The sequence below is a fragment of the Solea senegalensis genome, linkage group LG5, assembly GCF_019176455.1.
Source record: "Solea senegalensis isolate Sse05_10M linkage group LG5, IFAPA_SoseM_1, whole genome shotgun sequence".
Classification (NCBI taxonomy): Eukaryota; Metazoa; Chordata; class Actinopteri; order Pleuronectiformes; family Soleidae; genus Solea; species Solea senegalensis.
The window spans coordinates 17367131-17385378 of NC_058025.1; the positions used below are offsets into that span (position 1 = coordinate 17367131).

An 18248-nucleotide genomic window follows, 5' to 3' on the forward strand; every position below is an offset into this window, starting at 1 on the left:
ACAACCATTCACTCTCACACCTACAGTCAATTTAGAGTGTCCAGTTTGCCAGGATTTTGGACCGTGGGAGGAAGCCGGAGACCCGGACTTCTAAAATGTTAGCTATAGGGAACATAGAAGATGCAGACACAGGCCAGAGATTGAGTCTGAACTGAGGATGTTGTTCCTATGAATATAGGAGATGAGTCCTTTTGAAAGCTTTAAATTTAACCCGGAAGTTCTCTCATTAATGGATTGGATATTTGAAGTATTATGTGTAGACAAGGTGACTCAGTGGAACGGTGATTGCTAAATGTGTTGATTTTATGTTGTAATTTGGTTTTATTTTTGAACAGTTGTGAGCCTTATGTGGCGTATTTATGGTATCTGAATGGAACATGAGGTGTTTCAGTCACACCTCTGAGGTTGGAAGTAGATCACTGTCATAAAATGAGTGATGCTGGGGGTGGAAATAATGTAACTTTGTGTGTGTGTGTGTGTGTGTCAATGCGTGGGTGTTGATGACTGCGCATTATATATAGACATAGGCCAGTGTTTATAAAAGTTGCACCTTGTTTATTTATCTGGTTTGTTAAGGAACTCGTTGTCTCCCGTCACTATGGGATATACACTCAATGGACCTCTGAAGCACTGTGGTAAATAACCTTATTATTCTAAATAATACATTTAAAACACCTTAATCATGTTGTTATTTGATGTTTAATGTTAAGGTGTTTCAGGCTTTTTTTAATTGACATTGTCTAGGAGGCTAATCCTCGTTGATTGAAATAGTCTCTATGAATATTTCTGTTTTTACTCAGAATAATCAATGAATTATTGTTTCCTGAATATGTTTTGAGTTCTACAAGTTATATTTTCTTTTTCATTTTTTTTTTTTTTTAATTGTTTATCTAAAAGTTAAGGGATATGTTGCTCAAAGTCGCCATCTTTAAAAAGAAATCTGTCGAAGAAGAGGTTATGAATTTTTTTCCACCTTTTAATCTGAGTTGCAATTTGATGTCTCAGTACTCGTCCTCATGATCCTGGACTTCCAGTGGAGGCCCGTCTTTTCTGCTCCAGTGCACACCAGCTGCAGAGATATAGACAATGCCAAGTCTCTTGCAGCACTCCTGGGAGAGGAGACAAATGAGCTGCTGGATGAATATGTAAGTGTCACCTGATATACAATATATATGTATATTGCAAAATATGTGTTTTGCAATAATATCTGTACAATAACATTAAATCATATTAGACCTATTTTTTTCTCTCTTTACAGATAAGTGTCCATGGATTCAGGCCTGATTATGTTACCGATGAAATTCTTGATTACAGAATTGTCGGCGTGACAATTTCTGAGAAGCTGCAGGACGTCTACGTCAAGAATCTGCTTTTTAATTTGCACATTGCAAAAGTGAATGAATATCACAAGGAGATTACTGGAAACTCAGAGTCTCTTTCCATGCGCTTGTTCATCGTCAAGGAAAGGCTCTCAATGCATTTAGCGAAAATACAAATCATTCTCGGGAGCGTTTGCCCAGAAATCCCTTTACCACCAACACCAGGCACACTGCAACTCCACCATGACCATAGTTACGCTAAAAAGGAATATGGACTGAGTGTCATAGTCACACTGAGGGACTGGCATAAACAAGTGTGGCAGGTACTTGAGGAGGCAAAGAACTTGTGTGACCAACAGGATGCAAGGATTCTTAGCACATGAGTTATACTGAGCTGTATGAATGTTGCCCTGCAGCACATCGTTTACTGTGTTACCATGGACACCAGCAATCAAACATATTCTGAATAAGACATAATTGCGGTTATGTTTTAATGTGAGTGACAAATGCAATATTGTAGTAATGTGAAAGAACACAGTCGGATGATAATGACTCAGGTCTACGGTCCATCCACAGCTGTGAACATTCCAAAAGGACATTGTAATCTGATCAGGACATATGCGTGTCTACATAATGTGGCTAAAATCTGATTGCTGCACGGCTAAATCTGAGTATATGAGTCGATTCAGAAAAAGGTGTTTTTAGACTATTGCCATAATCTGGTCAGAATAATGCTGTCTGTGTAAACACAGTCCTTGAATTCATATATTTATATCAGCTGTAATATGTTGTATCTGTCGTATTTATTTATGGAGTATTTATTTATTTAAATGAAAGCTGTAATTCTTTTTTTCTTTTTTTTTTATCTGCCTGTGACTGTAGTTTGTCTGCTCAGTGAAAACAGGTTTGCATCATCAGCTGATTACTGCTGTAAAATGTAAAACGTAAAAATGGTCCCTCAGTAGGAAAGAGTACTTTGCACATTGTATTTATTTGTTATTAAATCCATCTTTTGCACAGTCTCCATATCTGATTATTCGGCTTTTCGTTCAGTGCATTATTTTACGTTTGTATGAATTACAAAGTAAGAAAATGATAAATATTTGTTACAATGTAAATGTTTAAGAAAAACAATGAGAAAAAACAATGGTAGTATCCATCAAAACTGTAGCTGAAAAACTTAAAAAAAAACTTAAAAGAAACTTAAACTTTCAGCTACACATGTGATCTCAAATTGGTAGGGTTTTTTTTGTCAGCGTAATTAGTGTTTGACCTGAAATTATCATGTGAAAATGACATGGTGAAATATTTTGATGATAAAATATATGTTAATAAAAGCAATCAACTGCATAAAAGAAACGTTTACGTGCAAAAACATCAGGTTTTATCTCAAAGTCAGTTGTATGGAACACAAATCAGCATTTCCTCCCCTCAGTTACGTCCTTGTGGTAGATTGGTTTACTGATGTACGTTTTTCTTTGAATTTTAGCAGTAAAGGGAAGTTGCTCTTCAGTGTCTTCATCCGCCCTATTTGAGAGTTGCATAAATATTACTGAGATTACATTACTGCAGAAATTCTGAGTCAGAATGAATAACGGAGCAGGTGCAGTATACCATGCAATTGTATACAAAAAAAAAACAATAATGCATGAAATTTTTCAATTTATTTGATGTGTTCTCACATTTGCAACTTGCAGGTTCTCTGAAAGTGGTTTGTGTTTGGATGGCGGTTCTGTTGCAAAGCTTGGACGCACAGAATCATGTGCCGAAAACACAGAAAACACTTGCAGCTGGTTTATCTTGCCAGCTGAGACAGCTGACGATCCTCATCAAAGGTCAACTTGAAGAAAGCCTGGAAATGTTTGTGAGTAACACAACGTGTTGTGTGGCTACTGTGTGTATGTCTGGTAGTGTGTCTGCAGTGCACAGCTCATCCATGGTTAGTGTGAGAAAAGAGAGCGCTGTGTTTCAAAGCTGTTTCTTGGTCACTGTGCAGAAGGGACGTTTAAATCTAAAGTGATCGAAAGCGTTGATAATATTAAACGTCTGTTTTAAAAAAAGCCAAGAAATAATAGTTGTAAAATGTACATGCATTTTGCAAAAGGGCTTGTTTCAGTGTTAAAACGACATGAAGTTAATTATATTTCCAAATACAGTATAAAGTAGCATATTGTAAATGTAATTTCCTATTATGTTATTTATATAATTATCTGTATTTCTTTTTCTTTTATTTCTATGTGTTATTGTTGATTTTTAGGACTTCAGTAAACATATTAACAAAAATCTATTATCTAAAAATCTATCCATCATCTACTGGAAACCTTCCTGGAATTATAGGAGCAGCCACTGAACGACCCTCAAAGTTCCCTTTCCACTTATCCACCGGTTGTCCAAAGCGGACATGTAACTTCACTAACACGTCAGTATGTTGGATGAGTCTTTTTTGGACATGGTGCTGTCTGAATATGCCAAGTGTAAATCATTAGATCTTGTCTTGGTGACATTGGAACACTGACTGATACGCCAGCATTTTGCTTTGCTTTGTGTCCGTATGGCGACGTATTTTGAGATCATGCGAAAGTAAACTTAAAACTCACTGTCAGTCTTCTCTCCCAGGATGAAGCCAATGGTAAGCACCTTGGCAAGTGGCTCCCAGGCTTTCCTGAACTACAGGTCGATCACGACACTCCTCTCCTCCCTTCAAATGTCCAGTGCAGCCTCCTCTTCATGGAACAAGGCCTGAAGGAAGTCCTGGAAGACCAGTGGAGCAACCTGAACCCCACGGATGATTCACTTTTGAAGACACTCCAGGACACCATCGTCTACATCCACATGCTCAATAAGTGTGTGAAGCACATGCTCGGAGGCGACTGCTCCTCGAAGCCGCTGCCGCCCAAAATACCCACGTATGTGTTTGAGAGGAAGCAGTGGAGCCACACTTTGTTGAAGACATCCAAGGGCTACATGAATTGGCTGGAGCATCGCTTAAGTGCTTATATTTTGAAGGTTACAGTTAAAAATAACCTAAAATGGAAATTGAATGATGTATTGCTTCAGAAATATGTGAAAAAGTGTGAACATCTTGTTTAAAGTTCCTCAGTTTGAGACGCAGACCTGCAGCTTTTCTTCCCCTTGACATGTTTTTTTTTTTTATTTTATTTTATTTGTCAAGAATACAGCCTGTTCACACCCAACTAGGACATTGATTACATTCTGAGAGATAATAATTGTGTAACTCTGAGTTCCTTCCAGTTCACCAAACAGGTTCAGTACTTCCCCCATGACTGGAGCACAGACACAGTCAGTGACTACAGCTTGCAGGCTTTTCAGCCAATCATTCTACAAGGTCCAAATGAAATGATTTGTCATGTTTATCCCCGTATTGCCAGGGCTTATTTTTTTTATCTTTTACATGGAGACAATTTCAACAAATGAATGGTTTCAGGAACAAATTAAAGACTTAAGGTGAAAAAAGTTGCTCAGTGTTCCTTTAATGTTGCTTATAAAATCCCCTTTACTAGCTACTGTTGTTTGATTTATATGGAAGAGGGTTAGGGCCACATTTTCCACATTCATGTTCGCGTTGGCATTTCTTTATTTCCAGTATGGAAACTAAACCTTGTTGCTGATAAGTGTAAACTCATATTTCTTTTAACATTTTTGCAGACACAAAAGAGGCATAACTTCTATAATCACATTTTTGACAAGGAAGTTAATATTCTTATTTCCCAAATTACAAAGAAGGTGTACTGGACCTCAACTTCGCTCATTTAAACTTGATATATTGCAACAATCGACACGATCCCCATGTGACGGTAATTAATCATGTTGCCAAATGAGAAGGGGCTCGTATAGCTTTTCTAATTACGACGGTTTGTTTTCTCAGCCTTCACAATGATTAATTGTTTTGCTCTGGCCATCGTATCCCCTGTGAGCGAGCTCCACTGCCTGAGGTAGAGAAACAAGATGATAAGAATCACCTTCAGAGAGCCTCCAGTCTGGACTCCAATCAGTGTGTCCAGCAGCAAAATACGAGGACAGATGGACTGAGCACAGCGTGGCAGATAACTTTGTCACCGTCTCATCAGAGCAACAGCACTGTAACAGAGATTAATGTGGACCCCGTCCTCCTCAAATGAAATGATCAATTAATATCCTATTTCAAGTTCCACTGTTTTGTTGCACTGTATGAATTATTAGAGGTTTATATATATACAAGCTTTTTTTCTTTTTTCCTTTTTTCTACTATTACCAACATTATAATGAATGTTTAAACCTGTGCAGAATCAAAGATATTATGAATATCACCAGTAATGAAAACAATGACTGAAACCGATTTTGTTTCACAGTTACTTTTATTAAATAATTGTTTCATATGCATGCACTATACACAGAGTACTGACACATTCTTTGCTGTTTGAAGTATTCACTGACCAAAAAAACAAACTGAACAGCTATTCTTTCCTTTTATAATGATGCCTATTTTAGTGAGAGGTGAAACCTGATGGATGAGCTGCCTACGACGTAGACCTGATGATCATCACGGATGAATGTATGACACGTAATATGCACTTATGAAGTGTAAATAATCAAATCACATATGATATTTGTCCATGTTTTTTTTGTCCCAAGTTGTTCTACGATATCTTCTTTTCTTTGCCACTGTTATGTAAAACTGTCCAAATCAGCAGTTCACTTGTAGAGTCTCGGCTCCAAGCACCCTTAAGGTGGACAGATTTTCTGTCCAGCCAGGAAATGTTAGTGTCCTACTGCTTTTCCTGTGCATCCTCATACTTCCTGTCTGAGGATGCTCAGACAGGAAGTAGCTCTGGAGGACTCTCTCCATAGCAGTACTTTGCTTGAGGGTTCCGATATGTGTTCTCATGTTGAACACTCTGTATGAAAGAGGAAAAAACAAAAACATTATGAGTATTTTCTTTCAATGACAAACATGTAAAATGTGCATGTGGATATTCATTGGCAGTTGATTTTTTTGAAAGCCAAACCAGGAAAAAAAGATCCAATCAACTTCAGAAACAATGCAAAAAGATAATACAACCAATAATGCAAGTAGCTTTCTGGTGATGTGTGAGGTTATTGTGGTTGTTAATGGCTGTGCCATAGTTTCAATAGTGTATTTGGCATATTAGTGTATTTCTCTTTGTTTTGCTTGTTCTTTTCCTTCTTATTTAACTTAGGGTTGTATAAAAAAAAAAAACTAACAATAACGAAGGTACAGAGGGTGGAGCTGAACCTTAGTTTGAGTTTGAACATGTGCACTGAAGAAAGTAAAGTAGTAGGGTTTAGTGATTTGGGAGGAAACAGAAGCTGGTATATGTTGTTTAATGGAGCACAGTATTACTCTTTCATTATAAACAGATATGTGGAACGTGGGATAACATTTTCACTATTCATGCTCCATTTCAAAAATAATGGGGTGGTTATTTTGTAGAGTCATTCTGCATGACTGTTTATACCTTTTTAGGGAGTTAAGACAGCTGGTCTGACACAATAATTCAATGTGACATAACATACTTGTGATGACGTTCTACACTTGGCCAGGCACAGCTCAAAATGATCCTCCACAGCAGTGAAGAGATTCTGGAATCCTTCCGCAGCACGGTTAAGGAAGTGCTCGAGGAGAGGTTGCTGAAGAAAAGGAAACACAAGGGCACACAAATGTGAGTCTTGCTATTGCCGTCACTTCTATGTACTGACTTGAAGTATCAAGATTCAGTGTCCTAATAGTATCTGGATTCTTGAGTGTGGAGATACACTGTGGTGACAGCTTATCTTTTCTGATTGCAGTATTAACCCAAAACCCTGAACGCCCTCACTGAGACAAATCAGATACCTTATCAGGTTGGAGGCAGCAAGACACGCAATACTCGTAGATGCTGCAGCAGCCATTGGCCAGGCAGCTTTTACAAATGTACTGTCTCGAGCTGGGAGCGTTGACGTTACAGCAGCTGTTAACCAGCAAATCTTTCCTTTCGCAGACATAGCCTGCAAAACATTAACACTGATAAGTACAATGATAAGCTGATTAAAGGCAACTTAACAGTCTCACAGAACTGTTGCGTTATCATCACAGCATGCTGCTGAGCACTCACCAAGTTCATCTGTGATCAGTGTCTTGCCCTGGATGGAGTTTCTGCACTGAGTAATCTGTCGACTGCTGTTGCCCAGGTTGAAACGAACTTTCCAGGGGATGCGATGATCTGAGTCTCTAACCTCTAAAAGTGTGCGGTCCCGCATGGTCCTTTCCTCCTGCAAAATTCAAACCAGAGGTCATGTCACATCATCAAAGACCAACAACAGGATGTGGTCAGACATCTGATAATGCACTATATGCACAGAGCGTTACTTAACAATTTAACAATTATAGGCAAGCCAGTTAACTCAAGGTCAGTTGTCACAAAGGGGAAACTTAGACTTTATAAGGTAACGTTAGCGATTAAATATTTTGATATCAATCCAAAACGTTGTCTTTCAGTAGTTACTTTAGCAGTTAGCCCAGGGGGGTTCAACATGGCCTACAATGTTTTGATTTCAGCACTGGGAGGGGTCAACAGCAGTTTAGTTTCCATTTTTGGATTTAATTATGTCTTAAATTATTTGTTCTGTTTAATTTTGGTGTATTTCTGCTGTCACTTAAAACATTTGTATTGGTTCTGTTTCTGTTGTGTGTGTATTATTTAAAACTTTTTTAAAACTACGTAACCAGTATAACTATGTAATCAATTGAAGTGAACTCCCATACTCACATAACTCTGCTTCTTTTGATTTTGTATATACTTAATGAAAACTGATTAAAAGAAACGATTACTTGCACGGTACTGCAAAATGCACCCACCAGCCACTTTTTAGGTACACCTGTTCAACTGCTCCTTGACTGAAATATCTAAGTAGCCGATTACATTTTTTTTTAAGTGAGCTTAAACATAGCATGTTTGTTGGTGACAGATGTGCTGGTTTGAGTATTTTCCTGCACAACCATCTCCGGCATAATGGTCCAAAAAAGAGAAAATATCCAGTGAGTGCCAGCTTTCTAGGTGAAGAAGCCTTGGTGATGTCAAAGGAGAATTGATCAAATTGATAGATATCTCAGAATACACATGCCAAAAATGAAGGACTGTAGCAGAGGATGTAGTGGGAGTTTCTGTACCTGTTTGAGTGTGCTGGTGAGAAAGTAGATGAGAGACAGCCCGAAGACTACTCCAAGCACCCAGCGCTTTCTCAATAACCGCCGAAGTACCATCATAGCATGGCTTTTTGGTGGCGATGCCGGAGGTGACAGTGACAGTCCAAGTCATCAAAATTCGCCGAATGAATATCAAATGCCCAGGTAACGTTTTATGTCAGGTAAACGTTACGATGACTTACAAATACAGGAAAAAAAACTAAGTGAAAGTCGCTATTCTAGCCTAGGTTAGCCAGCTATTTCGGATAGATGTGACAATACGTATTATGTAGATCGAAGCTAACATCACAAACGCCTGCTTTGTTGGTGCGCTAGCTTTCACTAGCTAGCATTAGCTTTCAGTCTTTAACAAGGTAAACACGGTGGATGACCAAAAAAACGAGATAATGTTATGGCAGTGTAGTTCGTTACGCTTCGTTTTTTGAGGCAAAATGAATCCACAGTTGTGCCAACAAGCAGCGACTGAGATGTTTGTCCAGCGCTATCTGACATCCACCATCAACAAAACACTGCGGATGAGGGTCGGCGAAGAGCTTGACGCTGATTGGTTGACAGAGCTTTCGGTGACGTCATACAGGAAGTGTATCGGCGCTGTACACCCAGAATAGCATCCTCCAAAGCGACAGCATCCTTTCTTACTCCAACTATGACAAAACCTTGGAAGCACTTCACCGAACCGATTCAGGTAAATAATTAGTATGTTGTTATCTAGCTTAACGTCTCAATAATTGAACACACACCCACTTGTATTTGCGCAGCTATCCTTGCTAAGACTGTCTTGACTTCCATTCAAGTAGTTTCGGACGAAATAAGGTGTTGTCACTCCAGTCCACGCCTAACCCTGAAATTAAGCTAACCACAAATAGCATGCCACCCCTAATCCTCAGAAATGAGGTTCTGCCTCTTTAGGGCCATGTTTTGGTCCCTATTAAGATTAGCGGCCCTGGTGAGGTCACTGTTTACACTCGGTCCTCAAGAGGTTACAAAAACATAATGCGTAAACACGCACACAGACTAACATATATACATGCATGTGCACCCACAGGTGAATGAGCTGGTGGTGATGCTGCTTTGTGTTTTCCAGGGTTGGACCATGTTGTGATGAGCAGTGTGCCATGCAGAGGAGACATAGCAGCAACACGGATGGCATGCCCTCTGAAAGGTGGACACAAGAACTCTCCTACTATGTGTATTTACTTAAGTCACCACGTAGCCAAATACTGTATATCCAGAAATTCACATTCTTCCTATATTCACATTCAGAGACTGCCATGGGAGTATTTTTCTTAAACATTAAATACAAATGTTCTTGACAGTGGGGACATAACATCCCATACAAATAGTTTGAAGATGTACAAAAATACACTGGAAAGTGAAGTTCATACAGTGCATCCCAGAGAGGTAAATGCATCTTCCAAACTAATGATTTTTCTCGCGTTTTTTGTAAAATTCAGGAGCCGAAGCCAAACTCTGGGATCAGAGAGCAGCCTTGATGAGGGTGGTGTCTTTGACTGCCTGAAATCTGACTCTACCGCCTCACCCCAGCAAATCTTCTCTGGCCTTGTGGGTGTCCCCTCAGGCTCTGTCTCTTCTGCCCAGTTCCAGGCAGCTGGCTTAGTCCTGGGATCTCCCCCTGAAGTTTTTATCCAAATGACAGCATCTTCCAGAGAAGAAGGGGGCCCACACCGCTCGGAGGTTGGACCTTTCCTCCCTCGACCGCCGCAGCACCACCACCATCATCACCACCACCACTTCCACCAGCCGCTGCAGCACAGGACATCCTCTCTGCTTCAGCAGGCCACCACGGCAGCTGGCTCAGAGAGGCACAGCTCCAGAGAGGAGGGCCAGGAAGACCCATCCACTCCGGCACCGGCCCTGTCTGAGCTGAAGGCAGTCGTTACCTGGCTGCAGAGGGGTTTTCCCTTCATCCTGATTCTGCTGGCCAAAGTCTGCTTCCAGCATAAGCTAGGTAAACCAGTGTGTGGAGTTCAGCAGTAGTGTTTCTAACAATACAATACTTACAACATAATATCAGTAGCAGCCTAATGTTTGATTTAGTAATGATGTTCTTTCTCTCTTTTCCAGGTATTGCTGTCTGCGTGGGGATGGCGAGCACATTCGCCTACGCAAATTCTACACTGAGGCACCAAGTGTCATTAAGGGTGAAAAACACTGCACTATATTTCCAGCTGAACTGATACAGGCTTTTAAAGACAGAAACAGCATCTGATGTTCTGCAATATTAGCTTGAACTAGTGCTGATACTAGTGCTTTTTTTTTATTTAATACGATATTTTAATTGTATAGAAAGGAGAAATCACAAAATATGAATTCTACAATCAAACATTACAGTTACAAGTTATTAATATGAAAAACCTGAACAAAACAATACATTTCATATAGCTTTTCACATGGAAGACACTGGAAGTCTGTCTTGAAGGCATTGAATTGCAATTTTCGATATAAAGAAATGTATTATCTCTTTTGTTTAATTAGGAGGAGCGTTCCATATTTGTAGCACTTTGGATCTTAATGTTCCTCTCAGGAAATATTGTTTACATCTTCTACACATTCAGTCATGAGGAGCTGCAAAACAGGTAAAGTACAATCACAAATACAAGGATTTATTTACATGTATAAGCACTATACTAAAGTATACTATACACATACTACTATATATGTATACACATATACATATGTATGTGTATATATGTATGTATATATGTATATATATATATATATATACATATATACATATACATATATATGTATATATATATATATAGGAACATTTATCATATCTTTATGTGCCATCTTTTTTTTTTTTCAAATTTGATTTATACATTTTGGTTTTTCCATTCATTTTCTGTTAAGCACGATGTTTTATTTTATTTTGTCTTTTCATTTTTAGGGTGTTCCTGTTCTTGTCCTGTGAGTATTTTATGTTTATTTTTTGTCTCCACGGTTCCTTACATTATGTTCAACATCTGCTTTGCATATGTTATCATTCTACCAACTCTAATGAGAACACCACACTTCCCTGTGACTGGTTTTATTTTCATTTTTTTCTAGCCTCATATTCGCCAAACCCAACCTCAACAGTTTTGACTTCTTTGATCTGATTTGGGCAGTGGGCATCACTGACTTTGTCCTTAAGTATGTGACCATCGGCCTGAAGTGCTTTGTCCTCTTTTTACCCAAGATTCTCCTGGCCTTCAAATCCAGGGTAAGAAATCAACATGCATCTCTTTGAACGTTGTGATTGGTTTTCATTATTTGTGTTGTTGTTTTTCTTTTTTTCATCACACATTGCTGCCTTCAGTATATTTTGTAGTAACTATTATTACTATTATTATGATTAACTTTACCATACAGGAGCAATAATACAGTTGCTCATCCTGCATAAATGCCTGCAGTTAGAGCTGGTTCTATTCTTATGTGAGGCTTTGCTGCTTCTCTCATTTTTAAATAGCTGTGAATCAGCAGTTTAATGGCTGATATTGGCCAATCACGGACATATGACTGTATGACTAGATATGAGTCAAAATTATATTTTCCTTCAAAGGAAAATAATACAGAAAAAGAAATTTAGGTTCATGAAAATGCAAACAGTTCTTACAAATTTATTATACCACCCAATGCCACTGCTGTCCTAAATTAACATCTGTTTCAAATTTGAAGGATAACAAGGTGAATTCTGTTTATTTGCCAAATAAATTACAATAACATTTTTTGAAAGATTTCTGGAATGTTAATGTTTTATTGTTTTTATGACAGGTGGGCTCATAAATTTGTTAAGCACTGTAACTAGAGTGATCCTTTTATGAGACATAAAAACCATGCATTGTACAATATTAACTATTGGTTAAATATATACTGAATACATTGGACAAGAGGTAGGGTTCATCTTGGACAGTTCGCCATTCTTTCACAATTTAATAAATACATTTTGATTTAAAAAATTTAAGTAGTGAATATTTAAAGTATTAACAAATCAACATTACATTTCATGATCAAAATACAAAAGCACGAATGAAAAAACAATAATGAAGTGAAAATTCAGAGCACCACGTAAATGTTTCGATGAACTATCATTAATATGTTTCTTCTTGAGGCAGGGTGGTCGTTGATGGATGATGTCACAGCAAGTTCACTGTCAAAGATGTGAAACTTTCTTCATAATGCAAAAAAAAAAAAAAAAGTAATTTGCTTGGTTGTGATGAAATACTGTGCCGAGTGAAGAAAGTGCTTAAGGGTCACAGTGTGAAACTGTTTTCTATTCATAAGGTTATACATGGTATTCCTTAGGTGAGCCTGTGCATGTGAGTGTCTGTGTGCTGACCTGAGGCAACAGAATATGTCTGGAAACACACACACAGAGATAGACTTAGATTTCTGTATAGGTGCAGCTGATATTTGTGGTTAGTGTTGGTGTGTTGGCCGAATGGAGCAGAAGGCTTGCAAACTATTAGGATTACATTTTCCACTGATAAACAGACAGGCCTATCAGAATCGCGGCAGCCAGCAACTGAGCTCATTGAACCTCGAGGGGTTTGCAGCGGTGAGGTCATCCCTCCCTGGAGCGGGACCATTACCTGTAGCCTCCACACACACATGCATGCACACGTACACACACGGAGATATACTGTAGAATAGAATGTAGACACATGGATGATTTAATAACATTCATCGTAGAGTAGATTTAAGGGAATTCCAGATTTTATCATCACTGTACTCTAGGAGTTCATTAATCTTGACAGTTGCAGTCTTTTTTAAATGATCTGATGTCCCAGTCAATCTTATATAAACATGTCGTTCTCACTAATGATCCTGCTTTCAGCCTGAATCGGCACAAACACATACACATGCATACAGACTAGTGGCTTTATTTTCTGCATGTGTTTTAATCATAACATATTATGCGATTCCAAAGTGTGTAAGACTAGTCACTGTTGAATTTCCACTAAGTCTGTCAGTATTCCCGTCAGTTTGTTCCTCTTGAATTCCATTGGATTTTTTGGTCATTATGTCTGATGAGGAGAGGCAACGTGGTGTGATGGTTCGCACTGGTTTTTGTTTAATTCACAGTTCTTTTCTGTTTCGAGTTTACATGTTCTCTCTGTATTTAAGTGGGTTTTACCTGAATACTCTGGCTTCCGCCTACAGTCCAAAGACATGCAGGTTGGGGTAGGTTAATTAGAGACTGTATAAATTGCTGGCTACTGTGATAGGCTGGTAACCTGTTCTAGGTCTAACTTTCCTCTCGTTCAGTGTCAGCTTAGATCATATGTGACTAGCCACCAGAAAACGGTCAGCCCAGCACAAGTCGGGTAAACAAAGAAAAATCTATTTAAAAATCGTTTTTTGCAGAATGTGCAAGTTGAAATCACGAAGAAGCCACTCCATGCTTCAAATCACAGTATTTGGGGTCTTAATACGTAAACGTTGAATTTGAATTTGGGTTGTTTAGGACATTTCTGTTGCGCACCAATTTCTAGTTGGAGGTGTGGTGATACCACGGTAAATGCATGCTGAGTTTTGTTGGCTATTCAAGTGCTTATGTTCATATGATCATGAATGCATGGATGACTGTCTGTCATGTTTGCCTCAAAAAGGAAAACATATTATTCTGTGACAGAGCTAGAGTGGGTCATCTTTCACCCAGAAAGTTGGGGGTTCGATCTCTGGCTCTGCTCGGTTAAATGTTACATGATTTGATGTTTTTTCCCTCAATATATTTATTATATTGTGTATTTGAAACATTAAGAGTCTAAGATTACATTATGATATATTGGATATTCACTGGTTTTCGGCTGTTGTTTTCATGCCACACACTTTCAAAAATTCTCTTCACTTGTAACTGTTGCCGTTTCAGCCCTAAAGTACATACTTTAAACTTGGGCTTTGGAAACAATAGAAGAAGAAATGTGTTCACCATTGCCAAACAGATAAAGAAACCAACTGAAATGGTAAATGTTTCATTAGTGACACAAAGGGACAACATAGCCAAGGATGTTAAATGCAGTTCTATCCCCCAACCAACCCCAAAGTAAATAATAATTATACAGATGCAAATGCAAAGGTTGTGATACTACTGCATGTGTTTGAGTGTACAGTGGTGGAATAGATAAAGTATTTAGACGAAGTAATGAAGTCAAATAAGTAGGAAAGTACTCAAACATCGCCTGCAGTGAAGCTTAGTCAAACTCCTTGGCTTGTGTCCAAGCTTTAGATTTGACAGTTTGTGCGTGGGCATGATGGGCACTGTGGGATACAAGGCTGTGGGGACAATAAGGGAGATGAATTAGCCACGAGCAGAGGTCTTCCATCGCTTACCAACCTGGCTGCTCGTGGCTCTTTACCCACAGTCATCAATCTTTGTCAGCTACCATCCGGGAAGTCATTATCCAAGCTGGGATGCTACGAGGCCGACAGGGAATCAAGTTTGCCTTCGTTTTGGTCACCTCTGTTTTTAACCATCCCAAATCACTTAGCACACTTTGTGGCAGTGTGGGACATAGACACAAGTTCATTTCTTGTCTGTGATTATGGATGGGAGGGGAGGGTCTGTTATAGGCAGCAAGTGAGCCCCTGCAGGGCTGGGTTTAATGTGGATACAGGGTAGCAGGTGGAAAGAGCTGCTGCCAGTTTCCCGAGCAGAATGGGGAAATTGCCTGCACTGCTGTGAAACTGTGGAGCTCTGGATGGCAGCCATGTTTGGGCTGGAGGCATGCTGTTTTAAGCTTTTAATACTGCACTGCTCTTGACTAGATAGAAGAGTACCCCGAAGCTGTTCAGCCTTTTTTTCTTTTGCTTTTTGGACAGTTAGTGTGTACATCAAGGAAAAAAGAGCACATATTGTCTTTATTTTGTTTATTTTCATTGAAACCGAATATAAGTGCCTCCGTTTTGTTTTGATCCTTTTCCAAAAATGGTGTCATTGTCAATAGGAAAATATGTGGACACATTCACAGAACTGCCATCTGCATATGGACTCAAAGTTTGATTATAAAGCATCTAAAGAGGCTCAATTTCTAACTTTGTGCAGGGTAAATTCTACCTGCTGATTGAGGATCTGAGCCAGCTGTTTAGGGCCCTGGTGCCCATCCAGCTGTGGTACAAGTACATCATGGGAGAAGACCCCTCAAACAGTTACTTCCTAGGGGCTACACTCATCATCATCTACAGCCTCTGCAAGGTAATCACTCCGTGGCAGCAAAACAATCTTTTCCAGAGGAGATTTCTGTTACTGTTGCTTATACCTGGTGTAATGCCTACATGCGAAACATGGCAAAAAGACATTAATAATGTATTTGTGTTAAGAACTTTATATTACATTAAACTTTGAAGAGGTTGCATATTCAATTGCTAGTGATTGCCATACCATAATTTAGTTTCTAGTCTTCCAAAATTATTTTTGGAATGTTTGAGTGGGACAACACTGTTATTTCTTATCCTGGATTGAAGAAAATAAGTTTGGGCCTGGATTGCAAACACAGCAGGTGATCAGGTGTCATAACAGTCAGTTAATGGCACAAGTAAAATGGTGAAATGAGCCAAAAGCGTGGAAGGTGACGCTCAAAGTACACTGGGAAATCACAGTCGGGTCACAACAAAGTCAGTGACTAATTGACATAAAGAAAACAGCTGAAGTGCAGAATCAGTTCCAGTATTGCTTGCGAAACTAAGTGGAACTGCACTCAATTTGACTCTTGAGGACAACTGTAGTCCAGTGATTCAGCTGAACGGGGTGGATAGCTTCCTGTGTGTGATGAGGTGTTTGCCAACATTATACTAGTGAGTATAGTGAGTACATTGACATGTATAATGTGAATCAGTGCGGTTGATTCACTGTTGCCGTGTTGTAAAACAGGAAGGCTTATCGAAAGTTCAATTCTTAAGAAAATTGTGCTTTGTCATTGTTGTTTTGCAGTCCTTCGACATCTGTGGACGCGTGTCAGCCATTTGCAAGGCCTTTTCTGTGCTTTGCAGGTCCCAGGTTGGGTGCTAGACTTTTTCCACATTATAAGTAAATACACACAGATGTGCAGAGTTTGCATTTTTCACACTGAGAAAACTCAAAACTTGCTTTCTCTTCTCTCTCCCAGAGCTACGGAGTGAGGGCCAGCAGTCAACAGTGCGGCGACGCAGGTGACATCTGTGCTATTTGTCAGACTGATTTCAGAGATCCCGTTGCTCTTCTCTGTCAGGTAAGGAGTAAGTGAACTCTTCCCAGGAAGGTTATGGGTTAGAAATAACAAATGTAACTCTGAGAAGAAATAATGTCAAAAAGTAGTTTTTTTACTCTTTTGACTTTGTTGGACCTCTAACCACACTCATCATCAGTGATGCTGGGTGTACCTATACTTTAGCAGTGCACTGACACACTCTGAATTACTTTCAGTGTCACTGAAACAAGGTGAGGAGTTGATGAAAACTTCAGTATCCACACACAGGGTTTGTAAAACCAAACAAGAGCTTCAAGTCATAGAATAACACAACTGAATTTGATGATGGAGGAAAGGAGCAGACCAACAACTCCTGTTTGGAATAAAATAAATAAATAACTGTTTTGTCAATGTACTCTGGTGCAGGGGAATACATGTTATACAAAGACTTGTAGACACAGACTTTACTTTCCTGTTGAAAAAGACTGTGTAACAGCAAGGTAAAGTGGCAAACATAGCTTACACATAAACAGATTGAATTAGGTGAGCCCTAAGGTCAGTATCAGCTTCTGAGCAGTTCTTACAAGACAAAAGAATCACTCCCATAAAGTGGATATGTAACTGTCACTAATAATCTGTGAATAACACTCAAGGCTACAAAAACAATCGAGTTTGAAGAATAAGAGTCATTTAGAGGTTTTGTAGTGCTACGTTGTTGTTGTTTTTTTCCTGTGCAGCACGTGTTCTGCGAGGAGTGCTTGTGCTTGTGGTTCGACCGGGAGAGAACGTGTCCGCTGTGTCGCTCTACAGTCGTTGAGACCCTGCGATGCTGGAAGGACGGCACCACGTCGGCTCACTTTCAGATATATTAAGCGATGGCAACACAAGATATGCATGCACTAACATGCGACTGTGCTGAGTGAGGTAAATATTTAACTCAAGATCATTGCAGAAACACCTGCGACTAATAACAGAACATGTTTAAAAATCACATCTGAACAGAAATAGCATAAAGCTTCTGGTCGAGGCCACCAGCAAAAATATAAATCATAAATGCTGTTGTCGTACTTTAATGGGCATATTCCTTTTTTGTGTACATGTTGACATGTATTTCACATTAGCACATGATAACAGAATGTTCCTTTGATTTAATGTTGTAATGTAAATAGTTGTCACACAGGTGTAGGTGCTCTTTATTTAGTGTGCACTGTATATAGTGTCTGTGTTGCTGCTTTTTATCTCATTTTAGTTTAAAGCTTCATATTTATTCAAAAGTAGATCATGGATTTGTTGTGTGCTTGTTGGTTAAAGCATAACATTTTCTTTTGTTTGGATATTGAGTATTGAGTGCATAGTTGGTGTGTGATTTTTAATTATTTAAACTATAAACAGAACAATGCACACATTTGCCTGATCTGATCTGATCTTGGATTGTTTGCAAATCCCATTTCGTTGTTATTCTCTATGAATATTAATACTGTTGTATTATTATATTGTGAAGACGTTTTGAATTAAAGCAAATTCACTCAATGTATCAATGGTACATCTTGTCTAATT

The 18248-nt window shown here is 38.9% G+C and overlaps 4 protein-coding genes across 4 annotated transcripts; 3 read left to right on the forward strand and 1 right to left on the reverse strand.

The window, feature by feature from the left end:
- The first annotated feature begins 32 nt into the window (after positions 1–32).
- Positions 33–2341, forward strand: LOC122769798. The gene is made up of 3 exons (XM_044026634.1): positions 33–635; positions 1006–1145; positions 1259–2341. Exons 1-3 carry the CDS (start codon positions 599–601, stop codon positions 1700–1702), a joined length of 621 nt encoding a protein of 206 aa, XP_043882569.1. The 5' UTR covers positions 33–598; the 3' UTR covers positions 1703–2341.
- A 494-nt stretch (positions 2342–2835) lies between these two features.
- Positions 2836–5708, forward strand: LOC122769678. Its single transcript, XM_044026405.1, has 3 exons — positions 2836–2922; positions 3017–3183; positions 3936–5708. The coding sequence occupies exons 1-3, from the start codon at positions 2907–2909 to the stop codon at positions 4407–4409; spliced, it is 657 nt and encodes a 218-aa protein (XP_043882340.1). The 5' UTR covers positions 2836–2906; the 3' UTR covers positions 4410–5708.
- Positions 5656–9043, reverse strand: spring1 (SREBF pathway regulator in golgi 1). The gene is made up of 5 exons (XM_044026406.1): positions 8488–9043; positions 7433–7589; positions 7174–7325; positions 6855–6968; positions 5656–6214 (listed from the first exon to the last, which is right to left on the reverse strand). Exons 1-5 carry the CDS (start codon positions 8581–8583, stop codon positions 6131–6133), a joined length of 603 nt encoding a protein of 200 aa, XP_043882341.1. The 5' UTR covers positions 8584–9043; the 3' UTR covers positions 5656–6130.
- Positions 9044–9079: 36 nt separating this feature from the next.
- On the forward strand, positions 9080–18225 carry rnft2 (ring finger protein, transmembrane 2). Its single transcript, XM_044026403.1, has 10 exons — positions 9080–9208; positions 9608–9685; positions 9978–10492; positions 10609–10685; positions 11020–11120; positions 11596–11749; positions 15572–15721; positions 16457–16522; positions 16632–16733; positions 17429–18225. Exons 2-10 carry the CDS (start codon positions 9639–9641, stop codon positions 17561–17563), a joined length of 1347 nt encoding a protein of 448 aa, XP_043882338.1. The 5' UTR covers positions 9080–9208; positions 9608–9638; the 3' UTR covers positions 17564–18225.
- Positions 18226–18248: the final 23 nt, after the last annotated feature.

Bases quoted from the DNA above. Each gene is read 5' to 3' on its own strand.
- spring1 (XM_044026406.1), bottom strand. From the start codon at position 8,583: ATGATGGTACTTCGGCGGTTATTGAGAAAGCGCTGGGTGCTTGGAGTA. The intron at 7,590-8,487 runs GTACAGAAACTC...TGAATTTTGCAG, and splicing joins TCACCAGCACACTCAAACAG to GAGGAAAGGACCATGCGGGA. The intron at 6,215-6,854 runs GTATGTTATGTC...TCTTTCATACAG, and splicing joins AGTGTAGAACGTCATCACAA to AGTGTTCAACATGAGAACAC.
- LOC122769678 (XM_044026405.1), top strand. The intron at 3,184-3,935 runs GTGAGTAACACA...CTTCTCTCCCAG, and splicing joins AAGAAAGCCTGGAAATGTTT to GATGAAGCCAATGGTAAGCA.
- LOC122769798 (XM_044026634.1), top strand. From the start codon at position 599: ATGGGATATACACTCAATGGACCTCTGAAGCACTGTG. The intron at 636-1,005 runs GTAAATAACCTT...TTGATGTCTCAG, and splicing joins TGGACCTCTGAAGCACTGTG to TACTCGTCCTCATGATCCTG. The intron at 1,146-1,258 runs GTAAGTGTCACC...CTCTCTTTACAG, and splicing joins ATGAGCTGCTGGATGAATAT to ATAAGTGTCCATGGATTCAG.
- rnft2 (XM_044026403.1), top strand. From the start codon at position 9,639: ATGCAGAGGAGACATAGCAGCAACACGGATGGCATGCCCTCTGAAAG. The intron at 11,750-15,571 runs GTAAGAAATCAA...AACTTTGTGCAG, and splicing joins TCCTGGCCTTCAAATCCAGG to GGTAAATTCTACCTGCTGAT. The intron at 15,722-16,456 runs GTAATCACTCCG...GTTGTTTTGCAG, and splicing joins TCATCTACAGCCTCTGCAAG to TCCTTCGACATCTGTGGACG.